This window comes from Gopherus evgoodei, chromosome 8, assembly GCF_007399415.2.
Source record: "Gopherus evgoodei ecotype Sinaloan lineage chromosome 8, rGopEvg1_v1.p, whole genome shotgun sequence".
Taxonomy (NCBI): Eukaryota; Metazoa; Chordata; order Testudines; family Testudinidae; genus Gopherus; species Gopherus evgoodei.
Window position 1 is genome coordinate 8,628,312 of NC_044329.1, and position 24,933 is coordinate 8,653,244.

The window sequence follows — 24,933 nt, forward strand, 5'->3', positions numbered from 1 at the left end:
TCACCTTAAACATCACTCGTGTAAAAAAAAACAAAACAAAAAACTACTGCTGATCTCGCTTTGTATAACAGCCATTAGATTGGAGTGAGTGCTCTGTGATCAGCAACACTTGCTGTCACAAAGTAAATCAATCTTCATGGTCCAAGTGTAAAGCAGCAGTCTTGTTAAACTAAAGCTGCCAGAGGCCTCAATCCACTCTTCATTTTTGGGTGGCTAACACGCTCCTTGAAATGTGAGTTTCCTCTTGCAAGCAATCATATACTTAATGTACATTCTGCAGCAGGAATGGCAGAACATAGACTGTTGTACAACAGAAGCTCTTATTAGCACTAAAGCAACTGGTTGTCTTCACAGCATCAGTTTTGTATAACACTTCAGTAACCCACACACCTCCTGGGTGTGATGTTCTGTCTCATCTAGAGGCATGGAGACCACTTAGAGAGAGAGAAAATGAATCTGCTCTACAGCCTTACCTAACAGTTAGTTGGCTTTTAGCTCAGGTGGTAGAGGCTCATGCGCTAAGCTCCAGAGGTCCCCAGTTCAATCCCGTCTGCTGATGACTGGGTTCTGTCGGTGCTCCACTTCCATGTATGAAGAGCAGAAGTCACATTTCAATATGTCTGAATTGTATTTTATAGTAATGTGAACTTTTTGGCTCAGTTCATAACTGTTAGGATTGGTTGAAAATGGTTCAATATTAGCAAATAAAGGTTTCAATCACAATAACTTGAACAATCCAAAGTTTAGTGTCATGAAAGTAAATACTTAAGGTTTTTTTGCCATCTTCTAACGGCTTTTTAATCTACTGAAATCTAAAAATGTTGGGGGACCGGATTCTGTTAATCTTGCATTTGTGTGATTAAGATACAATTTAAAGCTGTTACTGACCTGATTTCCCTCTCTATAGAACAAGATGGCATGGACTTAAAGGCAGATTTTGAAACACATTTTGGAATTGCTCACACTCGCTGGGCAACCCATGGAGTGCCCAATGCAGTGAATAGTCACCCTCAGAGATCAGATAAAAGGAATGGTAGGTATTCTCTGTATCAATGTGCCCCAAATTTCCTGGTGCCCTACACAGCTGCATACTTTGCGTATGGGCTCAGGGACAGAAAAGCAGTAGCTTGTGGGAAGCTGTTGCTTCCTATCTGAACTGGCTGATCTGCTTAAAAGGGCAATGTACTTTAAGTGGGATCAGTGTGCTTAAAGGGGTAATGCATGTCTGTCTCTCTCTCATCCACCCCCCCCCCCTCCCCCCCGCAGCACTTTGGAAGGTCAGCAGCTGTGCATGTGCTATCAGGAGGAGGGAGTGGTGCACTCCAGCTGGATAGTGTGGGCTCCTCATCATGTTCAGTTTTTGCAGGGAAGTGTTTGCAGCTACTGCCCTGCATTTGTTGTTTCCTCCCTCCTGCCTCTGTCCATGCTGTCCTGTGGAGTGTGAGGCTATATTCTCAGCCAAGTGCTAGTTCACCATTTAGCAGCAAGGCATTCCCTGGGAAATATTCCACCTCTTACTCCACCACCTCAACCAAGCTTCACAATCATTCATTGCTGTGTACAGTGTTAAACTGTTTGTTTAAAATTGTTTAAAATGTATACTATATATGTAGATAATGTCTTTTTTGTCTGGCAATAAAAATTTCCCTGAAACCTACCCTTCCCCCATTGCCATTAATTCTCATGGGGAAATTGGATTCACTTAACATCGTTTCACATAGTCACATTTTTCAGGAACATAATTACAATGTTAAGTGAGGAGTTACTGTACAGTGGATTACTGTAAAACTGACTTATGTGTATAAATTTCAAATAGGCTGAACTCCATTACCGTCTCAAACAGAAATTTCAATGAACAATTTTGTGGATTTTTGTGAACTTGGCAAAGCAGTAATTGCTCAAATAAAACATTCCTGCTTCAAGAGTCTTAAGTGAAATTTGTGTCTTGCTTGAGAAACACAAGTGCAATAGAATCACTAGGGGTATAACTTGTTCTAATGGTAAATATTTGTGTGTATCAAAACTTCAATACAACTAGCCATCTGCTCAGACATAATATAGAAATACATCTTATTGGGTCAAAGTCATCCTCGGTGTAACTACATTTCAAAGGGATTAGATTGTGGATGAATTTTGCTTGTTGAGGGCTGTAAAATGCTTAGAAATAACTTTTGTAATATAGTTTGAGCAATCTATTAACTACACTTTCAGAGATCATTTCTATAGTTTGTAACTAGAGAAGTGTAACCAAAAGTGTCAGAATTTTTCTAGCTAATCAGGATTCAAAGGGCAGATCTACACTTAAAATGCTCCACCAGTACAGCTGCACCACTCTAGCGCTTCACTGGAGATGCTACTACACCAGTAGAGGAGCATCTTCCCTTAGCATAGTTAGTCCACCTTTGCAAGAAGTGGTAGCTGTGTTGATGGGAGAAGCCCTCCATCCACATAGTGTTGTCTACACCACCAGTATAACTGTCGCTCAGTGAAAAATCCACATCCCTGAGCAATGCAGTGATGCCACTCTAAGTTTATAGTGTAGACCTGGCCCAAGTAACTTACATTAGAAGCAGCTATACTCCAGGTAAAAAATTATCTCTTTGCTGATATGAGAATACTAGAATAGTTTTAGCTGGTACTAAACAGATTCTTGTGTGGCACCAAAAATTTTGATCAGCCCAAACTGAATATTCTCCTGACTATAGAATTTTTTATTGTTGTACATGAGTCTGCAGAGAGGGATGTGGAAATTGTCCCTCTCTTGGCCTACTGAATTTAAAAATAGCCTACTGGATTTTTCTGGACTTGAGGTCAGATTTTCAAAAGAGCTCAACACCCATTTAGGCACCTAAAAATGAGAAGAGAATTATTTTGAAGTGGTTGGGTTGGCATCCTAAGTACACATCATAGGTGTAGCCATTTAAATGGTACCAGGAGCACCTACATGGAGTGGCCTGACATCCTAACAGTTCTAAACATAAGGGCCAAATGCCCAAAAGTACACAGCCCCCAGCATACTAATCTCTGTTTAAAAAATCTTGCTACTTATTATGGTGCCTAAATGGGAACTGAATTCTTCTGAAAATCTGGTGCGTGATGGCTTTTATTTTTAAAGTTACTTTTATTTTTAAATCTTTCCTTACTGTAAATGGAGTTACCCTATTTGAAAGCTTCTGTCCAAACAATAAAACACTCAAGTCTCAAGTTCTAGCTGCATTAACACATTCTTCGGTTGAGACAACAGTATACAAATGGCCTATTGTCTCTTACAAATGTAATGATTTTTGGATGGTGAATTTTTAATTGGTGTACAAGGGGTTTAATCATTGTTCAATCTGGCTAAATTGTATATATTCTATTTTACATAATTAACAAATTCTAACAAAAAACTGTCCATAATAAACTAGTTAATAAAGATTACTGTTAATATTGATATCTAGTTGCAATATTTAATCTCCAAAATTGAGCGTGAACTCTTTCAGAAAAAAGTCTGTTGCCCTTTCTAAAAAGACCACTCTCTTCCCCCCTCGCCCCGTATAAGCCAATCAAGATATTTCTTCCACTGGCTGGCTGGGAAGAGGAGAAAAGAGATTTACAGTTTCTATTTTGGGAAGTGCTCCAGTACTACTGTGGTGATGACTGCTGTATCATTATCTCGATACTTAAGTCCTACAAGGTTGTATTTTAAAAAAACAAAACTCCTAGGATTTTGTAGTTCACTCTGGGGGTGCTGCGATAAACCTTGATCTTAAAGCTCTGGAAGTAATTAATGTATTTTAAGCTTCTCACTTTAATTTTGTGTGTGGAGTTTTTAATTATTTTAATCTTCCCTTTAGAGTTTGTAGTTATCCATAATGGAATCATCACAAACTATAAGGACCTGAGGAAATTTCTGGTAAGTTGTGTTTTTTTTATGGCAACTTGACTAATTCCCAAACTAGGAAATACAAGCAAACATGTACTGATTTCTCATGGCATTTGCATATTATGAATTAAAATGTGCAGCATTTGCTTTAAAAACGATACTGTAAATGAAGCTGCCTAATAAGAATAATACCCAGGAACTGATTCAATGCAGTGCATTTGTAGCCCGTTACATGGCATGATGGGTGTTGTCTACAAACCTCTTTGCACATTGTTGCTCGTGGTCTACCCTGCTCTGTTATAGTCTCTTATCTAAATGTTCCTTTGAAAATAATGCTATTATATTTTGTTACATCTTTACACTTTGTTCAGTGATTAAAAAAAATATATACCAGCCCAATATGTTCCTCTGTTTGAGATGTGTATCCTTCTGGTGAGACACACCAGTTAAAGGCAGTTGTTGAGTTCCTGTGAGGAAGAAAACACTTATCTTGCCTTCAATATATAACATCGCAGGAGACCAAAGGCTATGAGTTTGAATCTGAAACTGACACGGAAACCATCCCAAAGCTGGTCAAATACATGTATGATAACAGAGAGACTGAAGATATCAGCTTTTCAGCCTTGGTAGAGAGAGTTATTCAACAACTGGTAAGTGTGGGAATTCCATCTTTCTTGAGAAGAGGGACTGCTCATGGTGCTATTTGAATATCTTCATGAACTTATTGAATCCACCACAGAATTAAGATGCTGCAAATAACTTTAAAAAAAACAAACTTGTTTTAGTGGTTTTTATAGAGCAAGAAATTAGATTAAAACATTGGAAGCTTGAAAAACTTGGTAAATCTCAAGCTTCGGTAAATCTCAAGCTTCGTTAGTATTTTAAAGCAGCAAGGGGGATGTTGCTTTTTGCTAGACTGCTTTTTTTAAAACGCTTTTGCTTAATCAAGAATCATAACGTTCAAAAACCAGTGGGAGAACACTTCAACCTCTCTAACCACTGTGACAGATTTAAGGTGGAAACTTTGCAACAAAAAAACTTCAGACTCCAAAGAGACTGCTGAACTCGAAAATAATATGCAAATTAAATACAATTAACTCAGGCCTAAACAGACTGGGAATGGTTGGGTCATTACACTTATTAAATCTATTTCCCTATGTTAAGTTCTCCTCACACCTTCTATGGGTCATCTTAATTATCATTTCAAACGTTTTTTTTCTCCTGCTGATAGCTCATCTCAATTGATTAGAGTCTTCCTGTTGGTGTGCATACTTCCACCTTTTAATGTTCTCTGTATGTATAAATATCTCCTGTCTGTGTATTCACTTCTATGCATCCGAAGAAGTGAGCTGTAGCTCACGAAAGCTCATGCTGAAATAAATTTTGTTAGTCTCTAAGGTGCCACAGGTACTCCGTTCTTTTTGCTTAATGTGACATTCTATAGGTGTCAAATAATAGCCATCCTTTTAAGGGGCCTCTTTTGCAGAGGGCAGTGATCTCAAATGCTACTGTGATTAATTCAAATACTGGTAGACTTGAATCACAGCAGTGCTGAATAACTTAGTCTAGTAAAGGTTTCAGAGTAGCAGCCATGTTAGTCTAGTAAAAAACCTTGGTTCCTTATTTGGAGTTCAATCTTATGTATGCATGCATGGCTTAACTGTTGGTTTAGAAATGGGAGCCCATTACTGTATTTTGGTGAGTGAAATATTCTGCTATAGACATAGGAATGGGCAAACTTGCACTATAAATACTGAAATTCACTGTGCCCCACCCCACTGACCATTGAGTCCCCCTTTCTCCTCCTTGCAGCAACTCCATAAGATTTTCTGCAACACTAGGGCAGCAATAAACAGGAGAGAAGGATAGGATCCACAGAGAGCTAGTTAGGGGACTGGTGAATCCACCTGCATAGCCTGCCTACTCCCTTCTGTAGCTCTGTGGATTTTGCTTTTGAGCAGTTCCACACCCCGCCTATTTCATATTGTCCCTAAATGTGAGGGTCAGGAGATGGTCTTAATCTTGGTAATATGGGGCAGGAGTTTGCTCTTGCATAGTAGGGTACTTTTCAACTTCAAAGCTAACAAACATTTTTATACAAGACTGCTTCTGAGTGTGGTGTCTTAAAAAAAAATTAAAAAATGGAGCCCCATACTTGCACTTGATAGTAAGGCCATGTCTACATCTAAAATTTTGCAGCGCTGGTTGTTACAGCTGTATTAGTACAGCTGTATAGGGCCAGCGCTGCAGAGTGGCCACACTTACAGCAACCAGCGCTGCAAGTGGTGTTAGATGTGGCCACACTGCAGCGCTGTTGGGCGGCTTCAAGGGGGGTTCCGGGACGAGAGAGCAAACCGGGAAAGGAAACCAGCTTCGCCGCGGTTTGCTCTCTCGGTCCCGGAGCCAGCCAGCAAACCGCAGGGAAGGAGACCTGCTTGCTCGGGGTTCCGGGACCGAGAGAGCAAACCGGGAACGCCGCGGTTTGCTCTCTCGGTCCCGGAGCCAGCCAGCAAACCGCAGGGAAGGAGACCTGCTTGCTCGGGGTTCCGGGACCGAGAGAGCAAACCGGGAACGCCGCGGTTTGCTCTCTCGGTCCCGGAGCCAGCCAGCAAACCGCAGGGAAGGAGACCTGCTTGCTCGGGGTTCCGGGACCGAGAGAGCAAACCGCGGCGAAGCTGGTTTCCTTTCCCGGTTTGCTCTCTCGGTCCCGGAACCCCGAGCAAGCAGGTCTCCTTCCCTGCGGTTTGCTGGCTGGCTCCGGGACCGAGAGAGCAAACCGCGGCGTTCCCGGTTTGCTCTCTCGGTCCCGGAACCCCGAGCAAGCAGGTCTCCTTCCCTGCGGTTTGCTGGGTGGCTCCGGGACCGAGAGAGCAAACCGCGGCGAAGCTGGTCTCCTTTCCCGGTTTGCTCTCTCGGTCCCGGAACCCCGAGCAAGCAGGTCTCCTTCCCTGCGGTTTGCTGGGTGGCTCCGGGACCGAGAGAGCAAACCGGGAAAGGAAACCAGCTTGATTACCAGAGGCTTCCTCCTTCCACGGAGGTCAAGAAAAGCGCTGGTAACTGTCTACATTGGATTACCAGCGCTGGATCACCAGCGCTGGATCCTCTACACCCGAGACAAAACGGGAGTACGGCCAGCGCTGCAAACAGGGAGTTGCAGCGCTGGTGGTGCCCTGCAGATGTGTACACCTTCAAAGTTGCAGCGCTGTAACTCCCTCACCAGCGCTGCAACTTTCTGATGTAGACAAGCCCTAAGCAAACTAAGAACTTGTAAGACCAGAACTTTGGCCTACAAACCTGGGAGTCATCCCATGTACATCCTGTAATGCAGAACAAATTTGTATTACATGTCTAAATGTTACTGAATCTACAGCTGTCAGTTTTTATTGACTCTTAACGTTGTTCATGATGAGGATTGACAGCTTTGTGTGTGTGGGGTGGAGGCAGAGAGGGAATTCTTTTCCTCTAATCTATCTGGCTGTTTGTAGAGTGCACGTTTGTCTGCCTTGCATTTATTCCACTACTTCCTGGCTGACCCCTTCAAGGGAACAAATTTAACTTCAGAAGAAGACTCCTAATAACCTTAAGAGCTAGACCCAAGAGGCTCCTCAGGAAGAGGGAGGGCCCAGATTAATGCAAGATGTCTCATTCATGTAACTTAGTTGGGATTTTCCCTTTTTGTTTTTATCGTTTCTAGGAAGGTGCTTTTGCATTGGTTTTCAAGAGCATCCATTACCCAGGTGAAGCTGTTGCCACCAGGTTAGTGCAAATCCATTTTTTTAAAAACCCATTTTCTTCATTCGTGGTGGTCTGTAATACAAAATCTCTGATCCATAAAATGTGGGAACAATCACTTCAGTATTTAGCCATTTTATTTTCTAAATAATTATAAACATTATTCAATCAAATACAATTTGAAAACCATTAGAAAAAATGAAATAAGGAAACTTGACTAATATTATGATGAAAACTGCATCTGTGCATAACATCCTGTATGGTTCTTGAGCTGAGATAGATAATCTTTGCAAACGGCAACTCCATTCCCTCTGAACACTTCTTTAATTGACCATTAAATATAGATTTAGAGATAATGAACTAGTCTTACTTTTTAAAACTACAGAATGCTAAAGGATTAAATTGTTTCACAAGTTTCATTTTGAAAGTCTGTTATAAATGCAGCCTTGGTGGTTGAGGTAATAATTGTGTAAAACATGAATTAGCATTTTGTAAACACAACTGAAAAGCTGTCAAACTTGACAAACCAGACTTATTCTTGATGCATGTAACTCAGTTATTTTAGAGGGAATTGATATATAGTATCGAGAGAAGAACTTACGAAGTGAGACACAGGTGTGGAATTTCCTAGCTATGCTGTAGAATGGTGAGCAATCGGCGAGACATTTTGCTAATGTTGACCGGAGCTGTGGGAAGCAGCGGGCCATAGGGATGTGCTGTCCACTGCTTCCTACAGATCCCATTGGCCGGGAACAGTGAACCACAGTCACTGAAAGCTGTGGGAGGCCCTGCCTGCGAACGGTCAACATCAGCAAAATGTCTTGTGGCCTGCAATCAGATTACTCTGATGGGCTGCAGGTTGCCCATCACTGCTGTAGAGTGTCACTTGAAAAGCTCTGTTTACCTTCTGTATCCAAAGTGCTTTTAATGGGTATACTTGCTGTACTGTTTTATAACAGACCAAAAAAGGCAAGAGGGCTTGTGCAGTCTTCCTTCATTCTGAAGAAATACTGTGACTAGTATATTCATTCAAGCTGGCTAGAAGCCACTGAGCTAAAATGTTACACAAACACTGATCTCTATCTAGCTCTACTTTGAGACAAAACTCATGATAGTGTTTACAAACTGTGCTTTTATTTCTGAGTGGGAAAGCAACTTTCAGGAAAAAGCAAAGGCAAGCAATTTACAAAATGGTAATTCATGTTTTACACAACTGTTACCACACTTGTCAAAGACTGCTTTTTACAGTACAGCTATGTAGCCAACAGAAGCTGTCGCGTGCCATTTGCTATAGGCATTGAGATGAGAAAAATGTCAGTCTTCTCCATGTTTTGGAACACATAAGCAAAATCCTATAACTGATGGCAAGCAGAATTTTCCATGCCAGTGTTTTATCTATATTTCTTATTTTAGAGTTCTCTGAAACATGGTGCTTGCATATGTGCAAACTTTTAAATTTATGAAGAACTCAACAAAGTTGCTTTTAATTTGAGAACATCTCTTTAAACCTTGTGGCTCTGTATGCTAACTCTTTTTTTAATTGAGGTTAAAAAAATGGGCTGGTTTAAAGCATAGTCTAGTGATTTAATGTGGTGTATGATCCATCTGGCTCAGAAAAGTGATACAATTCTGCCTTGCTTCCTAACATCACACAAGTCCATAGGCACAGTAATTAGGGTCCTGAGTTTGAGAGGAACAAAGGCAAAACAAATCCCTAGTTATACAATGATTATTGGGCTTACTGCTGTCTCATTTCAGAGGCAGAGAAGTGTAACTTTATCTGTAGAAAAGAGCATCTTCTTGAGTGTGTAGTATAAAGGGATCCAACTACTGCTTTAAAGAGTCACTCATATACATTTCCATATGTGCCATGGAGGAGAGCAGCCTAGCTGATACAGTGAGGGTGAACTCCCAGCAGCACTTGGCCCTCAGCAGCGGCAGGAAGGAGACAGGGATGGGACGTCTAGGGCAGGACAAGCCCTAGGCACCAGATACTGCATCAGCAGCAGCCATAGCTGCTGCACTGGCAGCCTGGGGATGTGACCATCTAAGATTGTAACATGCCCCATAAGAGGAGTGGTTGTGGGGAAACTGAGTTACAGTTGCATCATTCCCAATATATCATGCCGCAAGGGTGTGGTTGGAGCATCTGCCTCCCTATGGAATAAGAAGGGATGTTGCCTTTCAGCTCTGCAGATGTCTGTTTAATCAGAGAACCTACCCTGTATAAAGGACTTCCTAGTTAACTTGCTCATCATTGCATTCACAGGCGAGGGAGTCCTCTGCTCATTGGAGTTCGCAGCAAATACAAGCTTTCCACTGAACAGATTCCTATCTTGTATAGGACATGTAAGTTATAAGTAGCTTATCTGTTTGTTTTTCAAGATACGTAACATAAATTAATTTCAAGTCACATTAAGTCCTTTAGAAGAAAAGAGGTTAACTTGTGTACCTTAAAACCATCAACAGATGCTCAAAGTGAGATCTTACGTGAAAATACCCAATTTTGTATTTGTTAAATGTCTATTTGAGAGTGGGGCTACTTAAATGCAGGTTTCAGAGTAGCAGCCGTGTTAGTCTGTATCCACAAAAAGAACAGGAGTACTTGTGGCACCTTAGACTAACAAATTTATGCTGAAATAAATTTTAGTCTGTAAGGTGCCACAAGTACTCCTATTCTTTTTACTTAAATGCAGTGTCTCTCCTTGCTCCCAAGTCGTCTGGACAAAATACATGGTCCTACATTACACAGCGTATTCAACTCAAAATTCTAAGAAATGCAGGTTTCCTCTTAGAAATGGTGATCATCACTTTTTTTTGTGGTATCTTGAGCTGTGTAGTTCACAATCTATTTCAAATCACTTGGGTTCTTCATTTCAAATTGGTCTATATATTGAACTTGACTCATTTTATTTAATCACTAGGCAACATTGAGAATGTGAAGAACATATGCAAGGCACGAATGAAAAGACTGGATAGTTCTACCTGCCTTCATGCTATTGGAGATAAAGCAGTAGAATTTTTCTTCGCTTCTGATGCAAGGTAACGAGCATTTGTATTTTTTGGTTTGCCCTGTAGCAGTGATAAAGTCAGTTTTTGACACCTTATCTGTTGGTTCTCTGCTGTTTTTCTGTGATTTTGGAGGTAGGCTGTTTTATCATGGAGATTTGGGAAGCCCAACTGGTAATTAGTCTAGTCTACTTATTTGATAAGGATGGGAAAACTTATACCAGATGTGGGAAAGAGCTTTTAATAGAACATCACCAATTTTTGAGCTGTATGCTAGTGATGCTTGCCAGTCTCTAGCCTTTCTGCCTCTGATGTGAAATATATCTAATGCAAGTAGTCAAAGCAAGTTTAAGCAGCAACTACCAGCAAAGTATTTGTAGCTGGAATGGAGGGTAGCTTTGTTTTTTTTAATCATACTTCTGCTGCCCACTGAAACTTTGTTCCAAATCTAAATCTGCCTCTTCTCTATTTGCCTGTCTTTCTGTAGTGCTATCATTGAACACACCAACAGAGTAATTTTCCTAGAAGATGATGACATTGTAGCAGTGGCTGATGGGAAACTTTCTCTTCATCGGCTAAAACGTTCAGCTAGTGATGACCCCTCTCGAGCCATCCAGACCTTGCAGATGGAATTGCAGCAAATCATGAAAGGTAAGTTGGAACATCTACAAATATGCTCTATTCAAAGGTGAACAGTCTTCCTGCTATTGGAGTGTGGGGGATTTATACCCCAAGAAAATTACCATCTGATCATATCATGACTTGCACCTGTTTCTAGCACTTGAAAGTCCTTCCTGGAAGCTGGCAGTCACAGGACATCTGACCAAATGGAGGATAGGGAGTGCATGGTACTACCTGCCCCTGTAGATGATATCAAATTTGTGCCCTAGGTAGTTTTTAGTTTTTAACGTGTTCAGTACTCAAAGCCTGGACTGATCTGACAAAGCTAAAACACAACACATCAGAACTTTGATTACAAAGAAACTATTATTGTTCAATTTCCTCCAAAACACATTTATTAGATTTCCCTAAAAAGGACAAACTAATCGCATTAAATGGCCTAGTCGTCTTCCCTCCCCTATCCCTAAACCTCCATCCAGGCACAACTGAGATGAGATGTTACATTAATGCTTTGTCCAAACCAGCATGCTTCTACAGGTCATTCTAAAAGTTGACTCTGTACTTGAAATAACAAAAACAACTGAAACCTTTGTGTTTGTCTAAACAGGTAACTTCAGTGCATTCATGCAGAAGGAAATCTTTGAACAACCGGAATCTGTTGTCAATACCATGAGAGGCAGGGTGAATTTTGAGACCAAAACAGGTAGCTTGGAATATTTAATTATTGAAGTTTTGTTGGCTTATAACAAACATTTAACACATTGGCTTTAATAATAAAATCCCTGGCTGAAGTATACTTTATTGTTGTTCTTGACTGCAGTTCTGTTGGGTGGTCTGAAGGACCACTTGAAAGAAATCAGAAGATGCCGACGACTGATCATTATTGGCTGTGGAACCAGCTATCATGCTGCAATAGCTGTACGTTCAACCTGCTCTAAAATATTTGGAATACTTAGCTTTGATTTAGGGAACAGCCTTCTTTCTTAAGCCGTTGGTATCAGAGTCTGAAAATAGACGTATCTTTCCCCTTTTTCTCTGCACCTGACACATAGCGTTAAACACTTTGGTTTTAATGCAGATTTACTATGATCTACCATGCCGGAAATTAAATTTCTGCTCCTTGATGTTACTTATTAAAATTGTTCAGTAATTACAGCTGCCCTATCTTCTCTATCAGGAATAAATAAAATCTTTATCTTACTAAGTTTTGTAAATATACTCATCCTTGTCTTTCTCTCCCCCCCAAAACTATAAACTATTGATATGGATGGCAGTATTAACAAGTGTCTCGTGCTTATTGAATATAGACCCGACAAGTGTTGGAAGAGTTGACAGAGCTTCCTGTGATGGTGGAACTTGCTAGTGACTTTCTGGATAGAAACACTCCTGTATTCAGGGATGATGTGTGCTTTTTTATAAGTCAGTCAGGTGAGTTGCCTTGACTGTTCATCCCTATCGGAATTCTGAAAGTATGAAGTAGCAAAGTATTAAAAAAATCCAATAAATAAAATTATTTCTGTGTGAGTGTCTTAATCTGAAGTAAAACAAGGGAGGATAATGATTAAAGGTACCAGAGGCTCTATATTGGATGCAAATCTTGCTTTTCAAATCAGTGGCATGAATCAAAAGTAGAAACAGCTTGTGAATAATGCTTAAATGAGGTTTCAGTGTAAATGTTTTCACTCATGATTACAAATGTATTTTGTTGTGCACAACTGGATTCAATTGGTTAAAGCTTGAATATGACAGATTTAAAGTTTCCCAGTGCTCTTGCTGTTCTGTGTTTAAATTTAAATGTCAAACTGCTTGTTCTGTAGGTGAAACTGCAGATACGCTTATGGCCTTGCGGTATTGTAAGGACCGTGGGGCTCTGACAGTTGGCATTACAAACACCGTGGGAAGCTCAATATCCAGGGAGACTGACTGTGGTGTGCATATCAATGCAGGCCCTGAAATAGGAGTGGCAAGCACAAAGGTAACTCTGTTCACTGTGGCTTTTTATACCTTTCCTCCATGAAATCCAATCAAAATGTTAACATATTGGTGGTTAAGATTTAGGTTGAATTAAGCAGTCAAGTCTGTAAGAGTTAGCTTTCTGCTTTTGTCTGCAGGCTTACACCAGCCAGTTCATCTCTCTTGTAATGTTTGGCCTCATGATGTCTGAAGACAGAATTTCTTTGCAGAATAGGAGACAGGAGATCATCAGTGGGCTGCAAATGTTACCTGGTATATGTGAAGTTCATACTTATTTTACTATTCCAAGTATTGGTGATTAGAGCTCATTTGTGCTCTGAGATTTTCCCTCATTCTGAAATACGATTCTCTTGATGTAAAGTGATATTAACTTGGTTTCAAGTAGCACATCTGTCTCTGTATAATCCTTTCTCCTGCTCCCTGACTTTTAAAATCACATTCCAACTTAGTTTCTCTTTCCTATGGCTTCATCAATAGGGTGACCAGACAGCAAATGTGAAAAATTGGGACAGGGGTAGGGGTAATAGAAGCCTCTATTAAAAAAAAAAAAAAGACCCCAAAATTGGGACTGTTCCTATAAAATCGGGACGTCTAGTCACCCTATTCATGAAAGGTATGCATAATAAGGAAAACTGATTGATTGTTGTAAAACTCTGAAGCTAACATATACTCAGAGCTGTCATATAAATAGACACCAAGTAAATAAATTGGAAAACCAAGAAATGTCTGTCTTTTAAAATGAAAATTGTAGTAAATAACTTTTTTTTTTTTTTTTTGATACAGGATCCTTTTAAAGTAACTTTTAGAGTATTTACTATTTTGTTTAAATCAATACTGAAATAAATCAAGCCTATACAAAACAGGTTCCAGAAAGAATTATAAAAGTATATTTGAAAATAGTAAATGGATCACATGGAAACTAGATCGAATAAGACCTTTTAGAATCCAGTTCTGTGCAGCCTTCATAACTTTGCAGTTTTGTAAATAAGTTTAAACTCCTACAATTGAGTCCATCTGTTACTGCTTCACTGAAACAGATTGAAATACTGTTAAACTAGTAAACATGGAATAATAGCATTTATGCTACATTGTCTTTTATTATCTGCTAGAGATGATTAAAGAAGTCTTGTCCTTGGATGAGAAGATACATGACTTGGCCCTTGAACTGTACAAACAGAGATCGCTCTTGGTTATGGGTCGTGGCTATAACTATGCCACTTGCCTGGAAGGAGCATTGGTGGGTATGCTTGTGAAAACTTAAGGCCTTATTTACCTGTTTTGGTGTGGTGTGGGTGGTTTCTTTCTTCTTTTTCCTATAATTACATCTTTCTATTAGAATTTATTGTACCAGTTATTTTGGCTATCAACTTTTAATTCTTTCACTCCCCTTTCCATTGCTTTATGTTCCATCTGCAAATGTAACTGTATACAGGCAAACATCATTTATAGTTTTTTTTTTTTTTTTTTAAAAACTCAACACGTATATGGCTAAGGAAAAAATGTGTGAACCTTTTCATGCTGCACCATCTTTGCAGTAAACCTCTCTCACTGGGACTATCAGATGATACAGTATGTCTGGTCAGACATAATCACCATTAACCAAATATTTGACTGATTCTAAAATATAAACCTGAGAACTGTCTCTAACTCTGGCCATTTTTAACACATCTCAATCTGTGTTTCAAATTTCTTCAACTAACCCTAGTCACCACTACCCCATCTGTCTATTTTTTTTGCCCCAGTCAAAGACTCCCATTGACTTCTGTCAGACATAACTCATGTAATGACTACACCACTTTCATAGATGTGGAAATTAAGATAATTTTGCCAAAAGTAAGTTTGGGAATTAGTTTGTCTGAAGAGAAAATAGATCAGTTTCTGAAAAGAGCACATTAAACATGGAAATAAGGTAACAAGTTAATTTTAAACAGCTGACATTCAGGTTTGTATTTGTTTTTGCCCTCTGAGGTTCTTAACTGTTTTGCCCTTAATGCTCTGGCATTTGCTTTCTAGAAAATCAAGGAGATCACGTACATGCACTCCGAAGGTATCCTGGCTGGTGAATTAAAGCATGGACCACTGGCTCTTATAGATAAACATATGCCTGTTATCATGGTAATTATGAAGGATCCCTGCTTCACCAAGTGCCAGAATGCACTGCAACAGGTCATTGCTCGACAGGTAAGCCGTCTAGTGAGCACTGTATCATGTGGAGAGATGTTCTGCATGTTGAAATATGATACTACTGATCACACTTCAGAAACAGAATATGATTTTGTCTAATCAAATCAGATGCATTTACCATCTGATTATAATATAACTTTAAAAGTTGACAGCAGTGGTGAAGAGTGACTTGTAAAAAATGCAGTTGGAATAATAATAAAGGTGCAGCTTTATTATTAAAGGTGCACTGCACCTAATATTTCTTTGTTTGCTGAAGGCAAAATGTCGATTAAATTAAAAATACCACCATGTAAACAAGCACCTAGTTTCCTATAAAATAAACCTGCATTGACATGTTTCTTTCTGTATTTGAGTAATGCTTTCAAAATGTACTATAGGTATTTCAGAAACCAGCAACATAAACTCCAAAAAGTTGTATGTCACCACTCTTCATTATTACATTTTATTTATAGGGTCGCCCAATAATTCTGTCTTCTAGAGAAGATACTGAAAGTTCAAAATTTGCATACAAAACTATTGAGTTGCCACACACAGTTGACTGTCTCCAAGGAGTCTTGAGTGTTGTTCCCCTACAGCTGCTTTCATTCCACCTGGCTGTTCTTAGAGGATATGATGTAAGTGTCTTCTGTATTTTGGTACTGCAGTTAGAGAAACATGCTTGTGAACTTTCTCCTATCAACCTAGAGAGGAATAGTTAATGCATGTTAACAAGGGAATAGCTGTGCTCTAGTTAGTCAAGATAGAATTTCAGTAAAGTCCCCTAACTTAAACTGCTTTTAACTGAAGTATAAAAATTCCATTTTCAAGAGAGTGAAATTGAGCAAATGATCAGTCATTAGAGTGCAGACTTCTCTGTCTATTTTCAGGACACATTTCCAGGGTAAGTGAAATTTATTCAAGGAGCGTGTGCAATACATTTTCATAAAAATTACTAAGAACATTCATCTCGGAATGGTGCCATTCTTGGAGAGTCTGTTCCAATGCCTGTCTTAAAATGTATCATATGATAGGGTGTTTTATCATAGTAATGCATTGTATTCAAGGAGGGATGGATTGTAAGGCAGCTTTTGACTTCTTTGTGGATTTAAAATCAAAATTTTTTTGAATTAATGTTCTTGTGCATTCACTAGTGTTAGGACAGATGGGCAGCAGAGTTCATTGATACATGCATTTGTGCACGCAAATTAAATTAATTCAACAAATGTAGAAGATTGCTTTAGCTACCAGATTCTGAAAATCTGTTATTCATTCCAGGTGGACTTTCCACGAAATCTGGCCAAATCTGTGACTGTAGAATAAACAACCCACAACAGTGTGTGATATTTTTTTCAACGAAGTTTTTAAATTTTACTCCTGTTTTTAATTAATAGTTATGACATTAAGTGGAATGATACCATAACTGGAAAGTTTTGGGGACCCTTTTAAACTTGTTTTAAATGCTGTTTTAAAAGCTTTTCATGTGCCTTGTGCCCAAATGCTTTTGCTTATGGCAAATGTTGTTCCTTTAAATCCTAAAAATTGCCAAAGAAGAGAGAGAGAGCATTGTTTACACAGGTATAATGAATGAACTTTTTTACTACTGTGCAATATATATATAATATATACAGCTCTGGTCAGAGTAACTGTGAACATTTTTGGCCAACACTACTTAACTAGTTTTAAAGACAAAGTATTTAAGTACAATTGTATAGCTTTTTAAATTATTTTTTTTAGTATGTTGCTTATCTATAGCATTGGTAATGCCCAGAATGTAAATTCTGAGCATGTAACTTTTTATTAATTTGTGTACAGAGTCACTTTTAAAAAATTTTATCTTTGAACTGGAAATCTGTGGCCTTTGAGGGTTTCCCTTCCTCACCCTTTTTTCTCCTAGCTTTTCTAGACTCTTTCCACTGCACCTAATATTTCTTTGTTAATCATCTTTTTCCCTACCCCTCTTCTGTGGCTGAAAATTCCCAAGCACACCTTCAGATTTATTTAACTAAAAGTTTATCTAAATGAGATCAATAGTTTGTTTCATGTGCAGTCCCACCTTCATATCCATGGAATGTACTGTGCAACAAAATGGGGGAACTGGATATTTTCAAGTGGGTTACAATGCTTCTGTTAAAAGATTGTACAATCAAATTCCTGTGCAATTAAAGAAAATAAAGAATGTAAACTCTTCTTGTATGTGTGTGAAATCTCTTTACCTTACCTGATTCCTGCCCCTTCCAAACTGGTGATGAAAGAAACAAATGAGTATACATTAACTACTCTTCAGTAAAATATCATCTGCTTTTCCAGCTTTGCAGATAATTTTTCTTAATCTTTGTAGTATCAGAATATTAAATATTAAATATTAAAACATTCACTTTTTTTTTTTTTGCAAGAATGAAAAATGAGGAAAGTGCTGTCCAAGGCTTCATTTTTAGAGAATAGTCTTGTGCTTAAGACAATGGACAGGATTTCAAAATATGGGTTAAACTATGCTACAGACTTTGGCATTGGACAAGTCACCTAATATCTCTCTGCTTCAGTGCCTTGTTCGTAAAATGGGCATAATTTTACCTTTCTCCCACCTTTTGTATGTCTTGCCTTGTTAGACCTCAGACTCTTACTGTATGTACAATATTCAGCACAATAGAGGCTTCAATCCCAGTTGAATGATTTCCTTTTGAGGTACATACACAGCTAAATCTTAACTATTTGCAGTAATTTAATTTATACAAAAATGTCTTACGAGTGTCTTACGATAAGTAGAGTAGGAGTAGAGAGGTTATTTTTACTTCTATTTGGCACTGATGTGGCTGCTGCTGGAATGCTATGTTCAGTTTAGTGCCCCCAATTCAAGAATGATGTTGACAAATTGGAGAGTTCAGAGAAGAGTCATGAATGATTAAAGGATTAGAAAACATGTCTTTATGGTGATAAAGCTTTTTGAGTCTCAACGAAGAGAAGGCAAGGAGTAACTTGATTGATCTACACGAACCTACATGGGGAGGGGGGAAATATTTAATAATGGGCTCTGCAGTCTAGTAGAGAAAGGTGTACATAAGCCAGTGGCTCAAAGTTGAAGCTAGACAAATTCAGACTGGAAATACAGCATACATTTTTGACAGTGAAGGTAATTAACCATTGGAACAATTTACCATGGGTCATGGTGGAGTCTCCATTGCTAACAATGTTAGAAAAACATCCAATCTTAATCTTAAAGAGAAGCTCTAGGAATTATTTGAGGGACATTCTGTGGCCTATGTTATACAGTCCAGATTAGATCATCAAAATGGTCTCTTCTGGTCTTGGAATCTGAGCTTTTCTAATGTGCTTATCATACGTTGGGTGCAGATACAAATATTCTCATTTGAACTACCAGCTCTTTTTTTGTAGTGTGTCCTCCTTTTTGATATGGTTGTTAGATATTTCCCACAATTTTAAAGAGGAAGCCATTTTTACTACTTTCACACCTTTCATGTGAAGAGAAAAATGGCACTTGCATTGTAGCTTAAAACCCTTTCAAAAATTTCCGGTCTCCGTTTGACTTATGCCAACAAATGTTTATGTACATCTTCAAGCTAGGATCAACCAAACCTTGGTGTAAGAGTTGGTTTCCAGCTTTCCCTATTGGCAAGAATCTTGGAATAATCTTTTCTTATTGAGCAGGTATCACAGATCCTGAAAACTACATAGGGTGTGGGAAAATCCTCCTTGATGTTTGGATATTTTATCACAGAGGAACACTGTTCTGTTTTTGGTACAGAAATTCTCAGTGTCTTCTCAAATGTCCTGTTATCAAATACTCCCCTTCATCCTGTACAGTTGGATAACTGCAATACTGTATCATGGGAACTCAAGCCCAGCTGCAGCATGTTAATATCAACGGCAAATCCTATCCTAGGTAGTCTCACTGATATAATCCAGAAGTCCAGCTTTGAAGGATGGATGACCTGATCTTCAGATATTGTCTCTTTAAAATAGACAGTGTACCGTGGAATCCATTTATAGTGCACTACTTCTGTAGTTAAACTTTCTTATAGCAAATATGAAAAACAGATTTTTTTGGTAACACAGACAATTGTACCTAATCTTTTAATAATTTCTGATCTTAAACAAGGGTGGATAAAAATCAATGCTTTTTAAAAAAAAAAAAATTGAATTTTTTTTATAAAACTTTTTTGAGGAAAAAACTTATCTAAAGATAGTTTGAACTATAATGCATCTTACTGAAAAGATCTCATCATGGAATAGGGATTATAAATTAGAATTCTATAGTATGAGACAACATATTCATGTAATGTTTAAGAGAAGTTTTTAAATGAGTTCCAATAGTTCATGGATTAGGGACCCAATCTTATGGGGTTCCACAGGCTTGTGTATAAATTATTTAGATTTAATCTTTCTTTCTACCCAATGGGACTCAGTGCTCAGTCTAGAAGATACATCAGAGATGCTTAGTTTTGCAGTTCTCAAACTGTGCATTTGTGTCTCCAGAGGGAACATGCTTGTTAATAGCAACATTTAAAAAAAACAAAAAAATAGAGGTAAGAAATAAGACCTCAACTCTGTTGTCCCTCTGCAAATGTGTGTACACAAAGTCAATCCCTTACCTCTCAAAGTGCAATGCTTCAAAAAGTTCAATGAATACAAGATTGTTGGGTGTGGAATAGATGTGTATAAGGGGGAAAAGCCTGAGAAAAGGACATATATTATTTTAACAAAACAAGCATGTTTGCTGTTGAAGAGAAAAATCCAGAATACTTAACATAGTTTTAGTTAAATAAAACCATTTAAATGTCTATTGGTGATGTTTGCCTTCTAATACAGCATGGCAAGAAAATCCTTCAAATATTGATCTGTAGAATTGGAGATAATTCTGCTGTTATCTCCCAATGACTTCATAAATATCTGCTTCACTTACCTATGGTAAATGAAATAACCAAACCCTCATTCACTTTATGATATAGCTGTAAAACTAATGTGAAAAGTTTTCAAAATAAATCACTGTTTAAAAATGTATAGTGTGTATCTTCTAAAACTGAAACGTCCAGCTGACTTGTGAAGAATATGTATTAAGGTTATAACAACCAAGAAGAATGCATTTTTATGTAGATAACCATGATTAAATCGAGTCTTCCTGACTAGTGATTTAAATCAAATCCACTCTGTCTTAAACTAGACATATTTGCAAAAATTTTACATTTCCCCTTTAATATTATGTAAACAGAGTTGTGGACTAGCACTATTGAGCTATTATAAACCTCAAGGGAATGTGGTAACTAAGAGTGAAGTACTCTACTGGGTTGTCACATCAGAACATTCAAGAATAACCTTCAAATTTTTTATTGTGATTTTATTGGCTCACATACGTTCTTGTCAAGAAATTATGTTTTGTATATACATACAAGACATCTTGCAGGGTTGCTTTTAAATAGAGATGTTTTGCTACTTACACATTTTAATGGCTTGATAGTGGTACAATAGCTTGTTTTAGTAGTTTCTGATAAATAATTCTTCAGCAGGGTTTGTTTTACTTTTCAAAAACAGATTTTCACTGTACTTAAAAAAAAAAAAAAAAAAAAAAGCATGGATGGCCCATGGCATCCGTTAACAGAATTTTTTTTGGCAGGTGGTGGGAAGGACATCTTATGTTTATTGAGCAGCTACTTTTCTTGTATTGCAAAAAAAGTGCAGTAATTAAGGCAAGTTGACAACTAGTTTGTAAAGCACATTAATTCAGATGTTTAAAATGTTTTCTTAAAATTAGTGAGGGGAGACTAGGTAGAGGTGGAAATGATCACTAAGGGTAGATTGTGTCAAGATTTTTTTTTCCTTTTGGTCAGTAGCTGCTCTAAAAAGCAAGCAGTCTTAAGGGTGAGGTCAGGAGGGAAAAAGTGCAGAAGAGCAGGCTTGTAATGTAGATTTTGGGGGGAGGAAGGGAGAAGAAAGAGGCCCAAGTATTCCCCTCACTTTGCTTTAAATGTTCAGGCATCACTTACAATAAATATAAAACATGGCCTTCTAAACTAATGCTGTAGATTACAATAGCTCTTCATACTTTTTTTTGAAGGGGCAGGGGCTGACCCTATAAGGACCTCCTCCCCATTTTTTGTGGTAACTAAATATAGATGCCATGTGTTACAGAACTAACTGGAGAGGCTCCATAGTGGCAGAGTGATCACATCCCACCACTATCTCCTAAAAACATGGATGGAAAGTGACCACAGCATCTTGTGATGCAATGAGCACCACATGCCAGCCTGACAGGAGGGGATGGCATCACTTTGTGGCACTAGGAGGCTCTATTTTGACTGCACCTCATGGCAGTTTGTGGTGAAGGGTTGACATCACTGCCCTGACAATGCTGCTTTACCCTGAAGTGAGGGTGTCAAGCATCTCATGAGGACACTGTGGGGTGAGGTGACATCACACTGACTATAACATAAATTGGTGACATCAGCACGAGGCGGCAGCGAAGTAACCAAAACCAACCAACCCCACAACCTCCACGCCTCTACTGCAGCAGCCCCCTGCGCCTGCTCTTCCTTATGTAGTGGCTAGCGGGTCCCGCCTCCGCAGGCTGATTGGCTGCGGCCGGCAGGCACTGAGCGGCGATTGGGCAGTGTGGGTGCTCGTCAGCCGGTCCGGACCTGGCGCGGCCCGTGAGGGGGCCGCGAGGAGAGGCCATTGTGGCGAGGGAGGCCTTGGGAGGTGGAGGAGCGAAGCGGCTGCCGCGGGACCCAAGCGCCGAGCCTCAAGAGCAGACGGTGAGGGAGGGAAGGAGGAGGGGGCAGCGGGAAGGGAAAAAGGGGAAATTGCGGCCGGGCGGAAGAGGGGGGAGGGGCGGGTCTCCAGGCCTTGGGGCCAGTTGTATGGGGACTTGAGGCCGAGACCCTCGCCCGCCACCCCGTGCGGGTCGGGCTGGCTGAGCCCGCTCCCCTCAGCGCGGAGCTGTCAGCGAAACTTTCCCCGTTGTCCCGCCTTGCCCGGCGGGCTGTCGCTGGGGCTCGGCTCGAGGCGGTGCCCCTGGAGCTGCCCCGCAGAGGGCCGGGGCTGTGTTTTCGCCAGACGGCCTCCCCCGCCCCCCGGTGCCGCAGTCTGTCAGAGCCCGGTCCCGCCGGCCGCGAGCTGCTGCCCTCGGTTCGCATCCTCCGTCCTGCTGCAGGCGGCGGCAGAAGCCGTCTCAGCTGGATGCCCGCCGGCCCGGGGGTGCTCAGTCTCGTGCCCCCCCCGGCGGGGGCGTTAGTAGCTAGACTACAGGGTGCGGGGAAGGAATCCCGCCCCCACGGGTGTGATAAACTCTATGGGAAAGTCATTGTGAATAGGCTTCCCCAGAGAACCGGCGCAGTGACAGGTCGGGTACGTAAGGACTGTTCCCTGCGCTGAGATGTTGGTCTAGTTGTCTTGCATGGGCCTCCTGTTTTAAAAGGAGCACGTCTTCTCGGGGCCACTGGTGTGTTACTGGCAGGGCGCCAGTCTGCCTTTCTGGAACATTAACTCGGTATAAGAGCCCTTTGCATCTTGAGCAGCATACATTGAGTATGACTGATCTGGTGTCATCCCAAATAATCAATTGGCAGTGTTGCTCAAAGTGTAAAAATATGATTAAAATTGACCTATCAACATGACTTCAGCTTTCTGTTTGCTGAACCAGAATAATTTCACAACCGAAAAAAGATTTTTTTTTTTAAAAAAGATGCTCTCTTTAAATCTGTTAAATCACTATGTGGCAGTATAATCTGGTATAGAGAAACAGCCCTGGGAAGCTGAGGTCCACCCTGTTGTCACTGGGTGTACTGCTGAAATGTGCTTTAGAGGTAGTTGTTGACTAGCCTTTTGCTTGGAGAATGAGTACAGTCACTGTAGCAGTCTAGAACAGAGGTGGGCAAACTACAGCCGTGGGACCGTCCGGTCCGGCTCCTGAGCTTCTGCTCCAGGAGGCTAGTCCCCAGCCCCTCCTCTGCTGTTCCCCTTTCCCCACAGCCTCAGCTCATTCTGCTGCCGGCACAGTACTCTCTGCGGCAGGGCTGCGAGCTCCTGGGACAGCGCAGCTGCAGAGCCAGGGCCTGACCTGGTGCTAGGAGCTGCGTGGTGGTGTCACTGGCTCCCGCCCCTAGGCGGCGCAGCTGCCTATCTTGGTGCTCTGGGTGGCGCAGCTGCAGCGCTGCTAGCCACCGGTAGTCTAGGCAGCACGGTAACGGGGCAGGGAGCAGGGGGAGTTGGACAGAGGGCAGGGGAGTTTGGAGTGGTGCTCGGGGGTAGGGGTGTGGATAGAGGTTGGGGTGGTCGGAGGGTGGGGAACAGGGGGGTTGAATGGGGCAGGAGTCCTCTGGGGGAAGTCAGGAAGGAGAGGGGGCGTTAGATGGGGTGGTGGGGATTCCGGGGGCTGTCAAGGGATAGGGAACAGGGTGGAGTTGGATGGGGCAGGAGTCCCAGGGGGGCTGTCAGGGGATGAGAAGCAGGAAGGGTCGGATGGGGGGCAGGGCTGGGCCACGTCTGGCTGTTTGGGGAGGCGCAGTCTCTGCTAATCCTCCCTCCATGCAATTTTGGAAACCTGATGTAGCACTCAGGCCAAAAAGTTTGCCTGCCCCTGGTCTAGAAGTTTTAGTTGCCAAACGTCTAATCTGAAGGTATTTTGAATCTTTAGGAGTGTATACTATTTCATTCTAACTGCTTGACAATTGTTGGTTTCTTGTATTTTATGTACGTTACGTCTGTTTTGTTAGTTGTCATAACTACTACATTTCAGTAGTAGTTCAACTGAATAGATTTCAACACTAGAAGGGATAATTATAATCATCTAGTCTGGTCTGAGCTATTGCTATACAATATATACCAGCTGTGACAGAACTTTACTTTCAGAACTAAGATGCTGTCTCAGCTCACTGCTTTTCATTCACTGTCAAGGTTATTAGGTTAAAAACTGATTATCCCAAAAAGTCTAACATTCTAGAGTGTTCAGAGTCACAATTGGGGCCAAGAGTGAGTCTGCAGCTGGGCTGGGAGCAGGCCTGCGGCTGGTGTGCCAGGAGCAGAACTGCGGCTAGGAGTGGGGCTGGAACTGTGGCCAGGAGCAGGGGGCCACAGGTGGGAGAAGGGCTGCGGAGGAGTGGGGGCTGAAGCTGGGGCAGTGTCTGGGAGCAGAGCCATGGGCAGGACTGGAACTGGGGGGTTGCGGTTGGGAACGGAGCCGGAGCCATGGCTGGGAGCTGGTGTCTGGGCCTGGGCTGGAGTAGAGTGGGGGGAAGAGCAGATTGGGGACCACTGACCTACCAGTAAGGTACACGCTAGGTTTAAGTGCATTTATGTTACAAAAAATGATAGTTAAAAACCAAAAAATGACACCGAAATTTTCCATATCTTGTTTCTGTGACTTCATCTTTTCATTCTATAAACTTACAAATTTTATCTAACTACCAGTATTAGAATCTCAGCCTGGGATTTAAAAATCAAGTTATGCTCCTTGAGATTCTTTGTCCTTCATTGCGAGCAATAAAGATTCTTCTACAAAATTGATGTTTATATTTTTGTTGAAGTGCCTTTCTCCAGACCTGTATTTAGAGTGAAATACT

The 24,933-nt window shown here is 40.6% G+C and overlaps 2 protein-coding genes across 13 annotated transcripts in view; both read left to right on the top strand.

Moving 5' to 3' along the window:
• GFPT2 (glutamine-fructose-6-phosphate transaminase 2) overlaps positions 1-17,551 on the top strand; it is a 108,570-nt gene extending 91,019 nt beyond the window's left edge. For 4 of the 5 annotated variants that reach the window (XM_030571850.1, XM_030571848.1, XM_030571847.1 and 1 more), the window contains 16 exons: positions 908-1,033; positions 3,837-3,895; positions 4,381-4,515; positions 7,560-7,621; positions 9,867-9,946; positions 10,522-10,639; positions 11,094-11,257; positions 11,835-11,930; positions 12,048-12,145; positions 12,535-12,655; positions 13,045-13,202; positions 13,339-13,453; positions 14,311-14,438; positions 15,215-15,382; positions 15,838-15,999; positions 16,640-17,551. In XM_030571850.1, coding sequence (XP_030427710.1) covers positions 908-1,033; positions 3,837-3,895; positions 4,381-4,515; positions 7,560-7,621; positions 9,867-9,946; positions 10,522-10,639; positions 11,094-11,257; positions 11,835-11,930; positions 12,048-12,145; positions 12,535-12,655; positions 13,045-13,202; positions 13,339-13,453; positions 14,311-14,438; positions 15,215-15,382; positions 15,838-15,999; positions 16,640-16,684 — 1,835 coding nt within the window. In that variant the 3' untranslated portion in view covers positions 16,685-17,551. The remainder of the gene's footprint in view (positions 1-907; positions 1,034-3,836; positions 3,896-4,380; positions 4,516-7,559; positions 7,622-9,866; positions 9,947-10,521; positions 10,640-11,093; positions 11,258-11,834; positions 11,931-12,047; positions 12,146-12,534; positions 12,656-13,044; positions 13,203-13,338; positions 13,454-14,310; positions 14,439-15,214; positions 15,383-15,837; positions 16,000-16,639) is intronic. The other variant, XM_030571849.1, reaches the window with a different exon arrangement.
• A 4,454-nt stretch (positions 17,552-22,005) lies between these two features.
• Positions 22,006-24,933, top strand: part of MAPK9 (mitogen-activated protein kinase 9) — a 79,366-nt gene continuing 76,438 nt past the window's right edge. For all 8 annotated transcript variants that reach the window (XR_004001792.1, XR_004001793.1, XR_004001789.1 and 5 more), the window contains exon 1: positions 22,006-22,128. The gene's annotated coding sequence lies outside the window, so the exon portion shown is untranslated. The remainder of the gene's footprint in view (positions 22,129-24,933) is intronic.